Raw genomic sequence first — 12,794 nt, 5'->3', positions numbered from 1 at the left:
GGAATATCGGGACACGGTGCTTCTTTTGATCAGTGCAATCAGAATCAACTTCGGAGTGGTCCCCGCTGTGTCGGATCCAGTCCAGGAACAGAAGCTTCCGCATGGCTTCATCTCTGCTGGGAGAGCCAAGGGATTCCCTTATTTGCCACAAATAACGTTATGAGCTCATAATTATAAACTGTTCAGCTGTTGTTGCAGCGTATGAGGTAATATGTCTTTTTATGAACAGATTACTTTAATTAATTTAACTGAGGTAAAACTTGTTCATGCAGCATGAGCAGTGGATGTAAAACAACAACTTGTTTCCTCATCTCCCGGGGTGCAACGGGGTGTGTATTTGCCCGGACATCTGAGCTAATTAGCGCTTTCTTCCGGGGTGGGGGGAGGCTCACATTCGCAATCTATAGCTTGATTCACAAACTTCACCTCTGGGGCTGTCGTTCGTGAGAACCGGCATTTCAAACTTGTTTTGAGGCAAGTTCAAAGTTATTGTGGGAGGATGGTCCTTTGTGTCGCCTTTAATCACTTTGCAGCGACTGAAAGGAGTGAAAAGCATCACCATGACAAACTCAGTCATCTGTGAAAATAAACGCTGGTGTGCATTCTCTATAATAAACAAGTAGCCACATGTTATGACGCAGTAAGGTGTTTGCATAGCGTGTGAGATGATTCATTTGTTACTGAACAGTGTCATTTAGAACTGAAAGAAAAGCCTTAAAAAACAGTATCACAGTATATATTTACTATTCATTTACACTTTACTTCAAATTCTAAATCTAAATAATGAAAAATATTACATGCATCATCCCAGGTTAGAAGAAAATGTCCTTAAAGATCAAACCAGTCATTTTTTCAACTTTGCAAAATGTCATCATAAATCAGATAAATATGTTTTTTGTAAAAAAAAAAAATTCCATTTCAAAACAACAGATTAGAACAATCATAATAAAACTACTACAGTGATGCCAAATATTGAATCCCCCTAAATTTAAAATTCAGAAAGTTTCAGTTTCAGTGTTTGGTCTTTTGAATGCTTGTTTTTAAGTTTCCTGATGTCTTTCCTGAGATGTTTCAACCCAGAGGTCAGCATATACTCCTCAGAGACTGTGCAGAGTGTTTTATAGTCTAATATATTATACTCCCATCCAAGAGAACAATGCGGTTTTTGTTCTGGTCGCTGAACTGGACCAGCTCTTTATCCTCTTGAGGATAATGGAGGGTGTGTGGGAGTTTGCCCAATAGTCTACATGTGTTTTGTGGACTGAGAGAGCATCTGATGTGTCGCTGATGTGGGGGGTGGGATTTCTGGAGTACAGGGTATGATCTGTTGTTATGGGTTATTCTGACACTGTACAGCCACAGTGAGAGCTTGGTTTGCATTGCCAGTAATAACTCAGACCCAGGATTGGACTCCATCATTGTCAGGGATTTCTGGGTTCTGTAATTTTTTCAGACATCATTTCTGGGCAGAGGAAAGGTGTGGAGGGCATAGCGTTAAGCGATTAAAAGATTCTTCTCTGCTTTTTGGATGATGTGGTTCTTTTGGCTTCGTTGATCACCTCCAGCTTGTGCTGGGAGTACATGTACAAGACTATACTTCTCAGTAGTAATACGATGGCACCTATCCAATATGGCGGCCGGTTTCGTGCGTGTGCGCATGCGCGTTCAGTAATTCGATGGCACTAGTCCAAGATGGCGGCCAGCCAAACCGATTTGACCAGTTTCGTGTGTGTGTGCGCATGCGTGTTCAGGTGTTCTTACCCTCTGGGCGGGAACGACTCCTCCTAGTGGGATGTGCTAGGTTGTATGGGTATAAAAGCGATCCTTTCACATTCTAAGAGCATCACCGCCACGGTCTGAGGAGCACCGACACATCGCGCTAAGGATCCCCGACGCATCGACCTAGAGCACCGACACATTGCGCTAAGGATCCCCGACGCATCGACCTAGAGCACCGACACATTGCGCTAAGGATCCCCGACGCATCGACCTAGAGCACCGACACATTGCGCTAAGGATACCCGACGCATCGACCTAGAGCACCGACACATCGCGCTCGCTAAGGATCCCCGACGCATCGACCTATGGAGCTCGGAATGACACCCAGCCAGGACATCACCCATGCCATAGGCACTCTAGGTATGTCTTCAGGAGTATGCAGTCGGGGTCCTCAACGTAAAAAGCAACGCTGTGGAAATGACGCAGATGGAACTGTATTCAAGTTAGAATATCGAGGCGTCGAAGGGTATGTGTATGCCATTAAATATACCGAAGGGACAGTTGTGCTTAGTGTAGATTGTGGTGAGGGATTGTTTTGGGGGGAAGCCCAAGTCATGTCTACTAAAAACTGGAAGCTCTTCCGCACCGTAGTGTGTGCGGACCTGGACAATGTGGGTTTCCCAGAGCTGCTGTATGTTTCCCAGTGGAACAGTGCATCAGGCCCTGAGCTTTACAGGGTTGAGGCTGATCGTTTCAATCGCAACCCCGACGACTTTATTTTTCTCAGTGTATGTGATGACAGGGATAGTCTTATTGCTTCCAGAGGGCTTGAAAACTGGAGGTTAAATCCATACCCTCTAAACCTCGAAGAGCGCACAAGATGGTTTAAGGACTTGTTTTTTATACAGTGGTGCGACTGGAGAGGTTTGTCGCGTCTGTTTAGCCAGATTGATGACGCGATCAAGAAGGACAGACTCAACACTGCGTACGAGAGTATTAGAAAGCGCCTTGTTTTTGACGATCTGGCGAGTTGTCCGAAGACTGGTTTGCCTGGTACCCTGTGTAAACCTAAAATCATAAGACCTTCCGACAGCTAAACAATAAACTGGTAGGTTTAATGTGCGGGTGTGTGGGGTTGAGTGTGTATCTATGTGACAAATTAAGAGCTTGTGGTTTTCATTTTACAGAGAATGACACGCCCTCGTGGGACCTGTTGGAGTCACCATCAACAGAGCTGCTAATCCCGACCCCCCAGACTCCACCACCCTCACCACAATGCTCGCAGGACCCCCTCATATCAGACCTGTGGGATGAAACTGTAATCGACATCAAACTCGCAACTCTCCACCTGTTAATGTTGGCTTTGAATGAGTTTATACAAGAGACATGTTACGGATGCCAAACAGGCCACCCCAGTCAGGTGCAACACAGCTGCTTGCAGGAATTGTCTGAGTATTTCTTCGACACCTACTATGATGATGTGATGATAAGGCTCCAGACTGAGCGATTCATCCCTGCCATCCGGCTGTTTGTACGCTCATCCACTGCAGATGGGTCTGGAACACAAATCCGCAGAGTTGCAGAACACATCATGTGTGAACTGAGATCAGAGCGATATATAGTATGCGCCATTAATGACAACATTGGGCACCTGCTAGATGCAAGTACTTGCGCCCGCCGTGTTAAACCAGCCATGCTCCGCATGATTGGAAACTACTGGGCTGGGTTACATCTGGTTTAATGTGGGGTGTCCAAGTATCCATTGTCTGTGATTGTGTCTTTGTGAAAATTAAATAAAAAGACTTGTTAACATCAACATCATAGTCATTTGTGGTTTGTAAATCATGGAAAGCACATTGCATAAAATATATCACGATCCAGCCCATCCTGCGGGGTTAGCCAGTTTAAATAAGCTACGTATAGCAGCAGGGGAGGCATCAGGTGTAACACCTCCACTATCTCAGGTCAAACATTATTTAGAACAAGACGACACCTACACACTCCATAAACCTGCGAGGATCCATTTCCCCAGAAATAGAGTATTGGTGACAGGGGTCGACAAACAGTTTCAAGCCGATCTGGTTGACATGTGTGAATATGTGACAGATAATGATAATGTGAGATATCTGCTAACATGTATAGATGTATTCTCAAAATACGCATGGGTTAGATGCCTAACAAACAAGACAGGGTCTGTTGTATCAGCTGCTTTTGAGGATATACTTAGTGAGGGTAGGATCCCTGTGAAACTACAAACAGATGAAGGCAAAGAGTTTTATAATGCAACCTTTAAACAGCTAATGAAGCGATATAATATCAAGCATTTCTCAACAGCTAGCGAGGTTAAATGCAGTATTGTCGAGAGATTCAATCGTAGCTTCAAGGGTAGAATGTGGAAGTACTTAACATCAGCCAACTCCCGGAGATATGTAGATATCATACCAGATCTCACACAAGCATATAACAATGCTTATCACAGATCTATCCAAATGGCTCCGGCAGAGGTGAATAAGGATAATGAGAAGTCGGTCTTCAACGCGCTGTACAAAACGAGGCCTCAGAGGGAACTGCGCTTTAAATTTAATATCGGTGACACTGTACGAATATCAAAACTGAGAGGAAAGTTTCGAAAAGGATACGAGCAGACCTACACCGATGAGATTTTCACAGTCAAGGAACGTATAGGGAGACAGCCCCCAGTGTACAGACTAGTGGATCTAGCAGGAGAGGTATTGAAAGGGTCATTTTATGAGCCTGAGATACAACGTGTGGTTGTTGATGAAAACAAAACATTTAAAATTGAAAACATATTGGCTAGAAAAAAAGTGGGTCGGAAAAAGCAGGTGCTAGTGAAATGGCTAGGATGGCCCAACAGCTTTAATTCGTGGATTCCAGAAAAAGACATCGTTGAGGCGTAATTAACTCAGATGACGCAGCTCTACACACATTCATTCAACACTGAGCATAGACTGAGAAAGCATGAATAAAAAGAACAACAATGCAGGCTTCTATGTAAGCCTCTTCTCGAATGCTTCATCACATGTTTACCCGGGTAATAAGATATCTAATTTTAGAACAAAGCTAGCAAAACCTATTGTTTTGGATCAGCCATATGAGGTCGCTGTTATAGAGATACAGTACCCACGCATATGGCGGACTTTTCCACAATCAGATTCGGAAGTGGAAATTCATGACCCCGTCAAAGACGGAACCATAGCCATAACCATGATCGAACTGTCTGTGGGCCATTATGCATCTGTGGAACAGATAATAAAAGAATTTAATTTTAAATGTCAACAGCACCAAGCCACTGGAGACATTAAAATGCAGTACAACGCCGTTAGTAACCATGCCTGTGTTATGGGGCCTAGGGGGACTATTCTCACATTTAGAGGGAGACTGGCGGAAATCCTAGGATTCAAAACAGGAGAACCGTTTGCACTTCATTATAAAAACACATATGCCCCGCACCCTGCAGACATATACGGGGGAAAATATAACATCTTTATTTATGCAGATATCGTTGATTACCAGCTTGTGGGTGACGCCCACGCGAGGCTATTAAGAGCTATAAATATTACAGACGATGACCGCCGGTTGCCTATTCTACAATTTGACAGCCCACACTACACACCTGTGTCAAAGACATTAATCGACGACATAGAAATTGATTTGAAAGACGATCGAAATCAACACATACCCTTTTTATACGGCAAAGTGTTTGTCAAGTTACACTTCCGACCGATAACACAGCATTTTTGAAAAAAAAGGATGGCCGTCTACAACTCTGATGACTCAAAATATGTAAAATACTACTTATCACAGGCTGGTGGAGAGCTCGGAGGGTATGTTGGGACCAGTACACAATATGGGACAGGTCTGGGTGGGTTGTTCCGTAGCTTGTTTAGATTTGCAGTACCGCTGTTTAAAAAAGGAGTCAGCATAGTCAAACCACACCTAAAAACAGCCGCATCGGGCATAGTGTCTGATGTCATAACCAACATAACCAGACCCTCAACCACTAAGCAGGACGGTAACGGCTTGTATGTGTATACGCCCAAACCATCTAAGACCCCACCCCCAGGGCAGCCGTTGTCTAAAAAGCGTAAAACCACAAAACCTAGCAGGAGAGCCACCAAACGGACACCGTCACGCAGAGTGAAGAGACCCAGAACCACTCGTTCAAAAACTGCAGCGCTTGACATATTCTAAATGGCACTGTTACACAGTCATTCTGGAGAATGTGTAAAAACAGAGCTCGATCTTTTTACTGTCCCATACACACAGACTAGCATTGAGAAAAGTACATTTATTGAAATCCCACCTGTATCTGCAATCACTGATGGAGGGCCGATCGAGTTTTACATCTCATCGTCGGGTGAAGATTACCTGGATCTAAATGACTCATATATCTACACACGGGTGAGAATCACAAACGCTGATGGCTCAAACCTGGCTAGGGACGCTAATGTAGGATTTATTAATTATCCTGGATGCAGCATATTTAGCCAAGTCGATATTAATTTGGGAGACCGGCTCATTAGTCAATCATCCAATACATATCCATACAGAGGTGTGATAGAATGTCTTATCAATTATAATAAGGACACTTTAGACACACAGTTCAGCACCGGGTTATTCTGTAAGGATACAGCATCACACATGAATGACACATCTATAGAAGGAGAGAACCAGGGTCTGATGACCAGAGGTGGCTACACAGCAAATAGTAGTATTGTTGAATTGATTGCACCAGTACATGCAGACCTGTTTTTTCAAGAAAAACTGTTACTTAATGGAATCGACCTGTCGCTGAAATTTGTGCGCTCTAAAGACGAATTTGCTCTCATGACAGCGGATGCCAATGCATACAGAGTTAAAATTGTCTCAGCCAGTCTCTTTGTCAAGAAAGTTAGTGTATCACCTAGCGTCAGACTTGCACACAGCAAGGCATTGCACCATGCAAACGCAAAATACACGGTAGACAGAGTATCTTTAAAGACCTTCTCCATACCTGCAGGGGCTAGAATATCAACAAATGACAATTTATTTATGGGTAGGATACCTAAATTTGTCATCATTGCATTCATAGACAATGAAGCATACACAGGCTCCTACCAGCGTAATCCATTTCATTTTGAAAACTGCGATATAGAATTTATGTCTTTATATGCTGATAGTCAGGCTTATCCTGCTAAACCATTCCAGCCAAATTTCCAGAGAAAACACTATATCAGAGAATTTTACCAGCTGATACAAACCACAGGGAGACATTTAAAGGACAGATCGTTGGCCATAACACGTGACGACTTTGGTAACGGCTACACTTTATTCTGTTTCAATCTGGAAGCTGACGAAGGACATTCAGGGAATGTGTCGTTAATTAAAACTGGGAACGTGAGATTGGAAACCCGTTTCAGAAATCCACTACCCCGTACAGTGAACCTCTTGTGTTATTCTGTATTTGATTCAGTCATTGAAATATCTAACATGAGACAGGTGCTCTTGGACTACTATTGAGACAAAAACGGTCATGAACACTATAGAACTATCAGCCGTGGTCGGCGGCATTATCAATAAAAACACACATTTCCTAGGCGTGTTAGCCTATGATCAACTAACCACTGAACGGCTTCAAAGACTCCCTGCTATGTGTATTGTAAACACCCACCCTTCTACGATGCCAGGGGAACATTGGCTTGCTGTTTATATTTCGAGAGACAGACGCGGTTATTTTTTTGATAGTTTTGGTCACTCGTTAGACAGTTTTCCCCCAGCAATAAAGATGTTTCTTCTAAAAAACGGCTCCACTGTTTTATATTCAGGAAAACAAGTGCAGAACGACTTCTCCATCACATGCGGTCAACATTGTGTATTTTTTTTATATCATATGCAAAATGGTGTATCTTATGCCCGCCTGCTTAACATGTATGGGTCTGATTTAATTTGTAATGATGCTATGGTGTGTCGATTTGTCAACAACATACAACCTGTTGCTGTATGCAGTGATTATGTGTGTGTGCAATGTGGATACTGATATGTACTAATGAGAATAATAATAAAAACAACATGAGAGCATGATTTAATCGAGTCAATGGTATTTATTATCAAATCTCGTATATATATATAGATTCATAACATACTTTGTTTAAACATAAAAGAAATCAAACATTAACCAGTAATAAAAGACATAAAATATTTAACAGTAATAAAAGAAAATAAAACAAAACAAAACAATTTAGCAGCAATAAGTGAAAAAAAACACAACAGTAGAAAAACACCAAACAGCAAATATTTTTAGCAGAAAAACAATTTCTGCAATAAGAAAAAAAAACCTGAATTCAAAAATCCAACCACTCTACAGGACCCCCCTTTAATTTGTTTTTTTTATTCTTTATTTTTTTTAGTGTACTATGTCGCAGCGGTCCACCGGGGGTGTTCTTTTTTGGTGTGTGTTTTAAAAAACCACGGTCTTCAGACAGTGTGTGATCGCTTTTATACAAGGCGACGGTCTTACGTATGCCTGTGTTAGATATGGCTGATAACGGTATGTTTAAATCTGAGAAAGCTTTTAAAAACTCTGTCCAACCGATAGGTCTCAAACCCTCAGAAGGTGTGTGTGTGGTTGTGACGGCTTTAATTAGATCATAAATGTGTGAACCAGGGATGGTTTGTTTATCAACAACAATTTCGCCTTTGTCATTGTAAGAGATCAAGTGTGGCGAACGGTTCACCGCTGATAGAATAAGTTCTGCATTCCTCCTACTCCTTTTAGGTATGTGTGTTAAAACATTCTCCGCAACAAGATCCCGCACCCCGGCATCACCATGAACAGGCAATGTGTCCGCCGACTGGGGTTGCACATCCCTGTTAAATTGTTCAGGTAATGATAAAGACAGTACATTCTTTTCACGGGCACCTTGTCTCACAAGGGTGAGGTATCTTTGGAGAATATCGCTGTATTTTTTAGCCTTCTCATACACATCTATGTCAGAATCTTGTAACACTTGTAACATCTCCTTGTCCAACTCGTTCTGAGACTGTTGTCTGATGGTGCCTGTTTGCTGCTGCTGCTGCTGTTGCTTTATTAAGTCCAACTGGTGTTGGGGTACCAAAAACATCTTTTGCACATGTTCCATTTTCACCTGTTTGCTATCAGACTGGTTATGAAAGGGATTGCAGCCCCTAATAACGGCAGTAAAAACCCTCCAGATTGGTTGATTGTCTTTCTCTTTTTCAAAGATTTTATTTTTTTGTCTGCAATCAGTCTGATTATTGTTTTTTTCTTTTTTAGCTGTTTGTACTGCTGATTGGTCAGTGGAATGTTACCATGCAATACATTAAAGGCTATCTCACACAATGCATTGATAAAATCTAAGTTTGAATTACTAATAATAACTCTGCGTAGAGTAGGAGGAGCCCTGTATATCATCTCCAACAGAGACAGATTCCTCCGCATGCGTGATGACATCCTCTCACCTCTTTGCTGATTTTTGTTTTGGAATGTAAACAACCGGACGGTCTGACAGTAAATTTGTTCTGAGTCTTAAATAGTCCGGGGTCTTAGCTTTATAGTCTATTAAAAGATACCCGTATGTTGTCGATGTGGCATCATTAAACGCTTCTATAAAATATTTAGTATTACCCGGAAACATTTGCCTGGCTAAAAGCATAACCTGATATTTATCTCTCGGATTTTTAAACAATATTAGGTAATTAGTGTTCAAGGAAATGGTTCTACTGGATTTTCCCTGAATAAACAAATTCTGAACTAGATATATACAACTCAAATTCCTATGATGCACATACTTTGTGAACACATTTTGTACTTCTAAATTGTTAGCTGCATCGTTCATCACATCGTCTATAATTAACAAATTGTTCTTTTCTGCAGGCAGAAGGGTGTCATCAGCAAGAGATTCGGGTATACCGTTAACAAAGTTTATGTTTCTTATCTTAAGAAGCTGGTCATATAGTGTCTGCCAGCATGAGTATATATACACAATGTTATCAATGCTGCATGATATAATCCTGGAAGAGTTTTCAATTATGTTTTTAACAAAAAAAGTCTTGCCACAGTTACTGGGACCGCTGACCACCATGCTGAACGGATGCTGCAACCGGGCGTCAAACCCCTGTTCTAATTTAAAATCCATAAGGAAGGGTTGTGAAGTCTGGGAGCACACGGCGCTTATTGTAAACAACTTTAACTTTTTTCACAATGGTTTCATTCTTCAAATGAAGCTTCTTTTTATCGCGTCTGATGCTATCAGACACGGCAACTAGGTGTGCGTCTGATGTCTGATTGGCTACAAACTTGCGGACTAAACCTTTCAAGGAGTCGTGGGTGACAACTTTCGAGTTTAATGCATTCAGTGTGACGCCTTTACATTTGACCTGGGTCTTGCCCAGCGATGTGTGATACGCATAACATTTTGGCCCACCGGAAACAAATTCCGCTATGTAATCCTCCACACCATCCTCTCCACAATCTAATTCACTTGTGAGATCCCCCAGAAACGGACCTAGAGGAGGCATCCACTCGCCAGGGCGTGCCGTGAAAATGACACTGTCCGTGTCACAATACAGCACGCGCTGCTGCAAGTTGTCTAGCAAATCATACAGCATGAGTCTGGCGTGTGCAGTGGTCATGGCCCCGACAAAGACATTAACGTCCTTCACACGGGAAGCTCTACCATCAGCGTGGCGCCACTGCACCATTGCGACGTCGTCAGAGATGAAACAAAACTGACGCACGTCGTACTGGTCGCTAAACATTAGCTGGCTAAATCTGGAAGGGTCTGTAATGAGCTCAGATGATGCCATGTTTGACCTCATGCTGAAACGACCCCATAACGAGTTTAACAACAGCTTGTTACAGTTACGAACAGCTTTATTTACACAAATCTTGGATGGGTCTAGCATTATTCCCTCCTTCTCATAATACTCGTCTATGTACTTCTGCTGTTCGTCAGGTGTGTTCACATGTTCAGGATACCCCGAGGCCTCCTGTTTGAGTTTTAGGAAGGCTTTCACATAGTCTTTAAACAATGTGTCGGTCTTATTGGGGAAATGCCACACCTCATCAACAGCAAGAACCCTGTATCCCTTCTCAACAGCTTTTTCAAGCTCAAATGAGACCCATGTGCCTTTCAACACCCGCTCACTGTCACTGTGCCCGCATGCAGTATGCTGGTTCTGGTCTTCAGCACACATGCTGCAGAGTGGAAACATCAGTTTTCCATGGCATCTGTAGGGTAGGACGGGGTGAAAAAGACCCTTAGGTGGGAGCACTGTGCATTTAACAAAGCCGAAATAATTTTCTAGCTTGTCAAAGTTGGTGTAAATGACTTGAGGGTGTCCTACAGGATAGTCTTTTTTAGACTGCACTGTGGGATAGAGACTGGTGAAGTCGTAGTAAAATATTTTTTCATCACAAGCAGTCTTGTGGTACAGCTTTAGAGCATTTGTGCGACCGCCAAAAAGGGCGTCTCGGGGATTCAGGCGTTCTGGCTTTCTGTACGTATGCATGAAAGCCACAACTGCAGGGTCTGTCTGCTTCAAGGCAGCCCATTCACACTCCCACATCACTATTACGCTCACACTGTGTTGTGATCTCAGTGCATCAACTTTGTCACAAAACATGCGATGCAGCAGTCCATAGGATGCTTTGCTGACAGGATTAACTTCACTCTCGGGGTAGCATTTAACACAACCGTGGTGAAAACATCCTGCAAATTCATAAGCTGTATTACTTGTGGGGTCAAAACCGTCCACAAAATACGGTCCAACCCTCTGTTCGCCTCCTCTGAGAGCATGTTTTACCACTTTGTTGGTGGTGTGGGACACATATTGAAGCCATTCAATAGAGACGTTAGAAAACGTCTTGTTCTGCTCAACGTATGCCCCTTCATACGTGAGAGCGAGCGCGTCTCTAGGCAGAAACAGCGTTTTATACACACCCATACTAAATGCAGCCAGGGTGGTATACATGAATGGATCAACTTGAGTACAACCCAGTAGCGTGTCACGATAAATGATGCATGCTTTACGCAGGACATCAACATCGTTAACACAGTAACGCCTGAGTTCAGCCTGAAAATCAAAGGGATTCTGTGAGGCAACCTGGTACCATTCCATGAATCGCACCTTATCGCTTTCAGACATGTGCTCATAGCCGTAGAAGGAGGGGTCTGGGTACGGGCCCACATAACGCTCATTATCCCTCGTATTAAACCTGTGTGGGAAATGGCCCTTCTGCAGGTCTTGAAAACCTAAAGCAGAGGGTATTTTGGCAAGGCCCATGGGCAAAAAGCTGAACGAATCAATCCACCGCTGGTCATAGTCCCTGTCATGCATTAAAATCACACGGCTGCCGCTCATTATGACACTAGGTGTTATGCTCTGTCTGACAAAGTACTCGAGGAGTATGTAGTTATCAAAGCCAGATGCATTATGTGCTATGAAAGTGTACCCACGAAACCTTGGGCGTCTGTAATGCTGCACAAACGCCTCCACACACTTTAATGTATTAAATGTGAACTTATTGCCCTTCAGATCAGACGCACACACAAAGTTAGCCTCGTGTTTACCGTTGTGGTACCGCGTCTCAAAATCATATAAAATGTATTTATCGTTAGGCTTCTGTTTTTCAACAGGCTGTATGAAACACTGATGGTCGGAGTCTCCTGCTAATTTAGGTTCGCGGCAGTGCTCGCATCTAGGCTGCGCACATTTGTGTGGCAATTTCTTGGATTCTCTATATGTGGTGCCACAGTGCATGCAATGTTTCATATTATCACAGGGGATCATGTTGTGTTTTAATTCAGGTAATTTGTGTTGTTGGTAACAGTGTTGTGATTTGCAGATGCGGTTACAGTCGCTGCATTTCACTGTGGGTCCCCTGTGATGTTGACAGAGTGTGTAACATGTGTTACATCTATGTTTACAGCTGTGCTGTAATGGTGTATTATATATACTGTAACAGAAATTACACACATAGGATCCCCCCAAAAAAGCGGTCGGGTTTAAAATCAGGTGGTAATGTTGATTATGGAGATACATCATCAACGTGT

General features: G+C 42.8%; 1 protein-coding gene across 1 annotated transcript; it reads left to right on the top strand.

Annotated features, from left to right (window-relative positions):
- Nucleotides 1-1,617: 1,617 nt before the first annotated feature.
- Nucleotides 1,618-3,529, top strand: LOC146716922 (uncharacterized). The gene is made up of 2 exons (XM_085469850.1): nucleotides 1,618-2,827; nucleotides 2,907-3,529. Exon 1 carries the CDS (start codon nucleotides 2,085-2,087, stop codon nucleotides 2,814-2,816), a length of 732 nt encoding a protein of 243 aa, XP_085325976.1. The 5' UTR covers nucleotides 1,618-2,084; the 3' UTR covers nucleotides 2,817-2,827; nucleotides 2,907-3,529.
- Nucleotides 3,530-12,794: the final 9,265 nt, after the last annotated feature.

This window comes from Copadichromis virginalis, linkage group LG2 (assembly GCF_057382275.1).
Source record: "Copadichromis virginalis isolate Kocher_CV1m ecotype Utaka linkage group LG2, C_Virginalis_male_GT1.1, whole genome shotgun sequence".
Classification (NCBI taxonomy): Eukaryota; Metazoa; Chordata; class Actinopteri; order Cichliformes; family Cichlidae; genus Copadichromis; species Copadichromis virginalis.
This window is presented reverse-complemented; position numbering and strand designations above follow the sequence as displayed.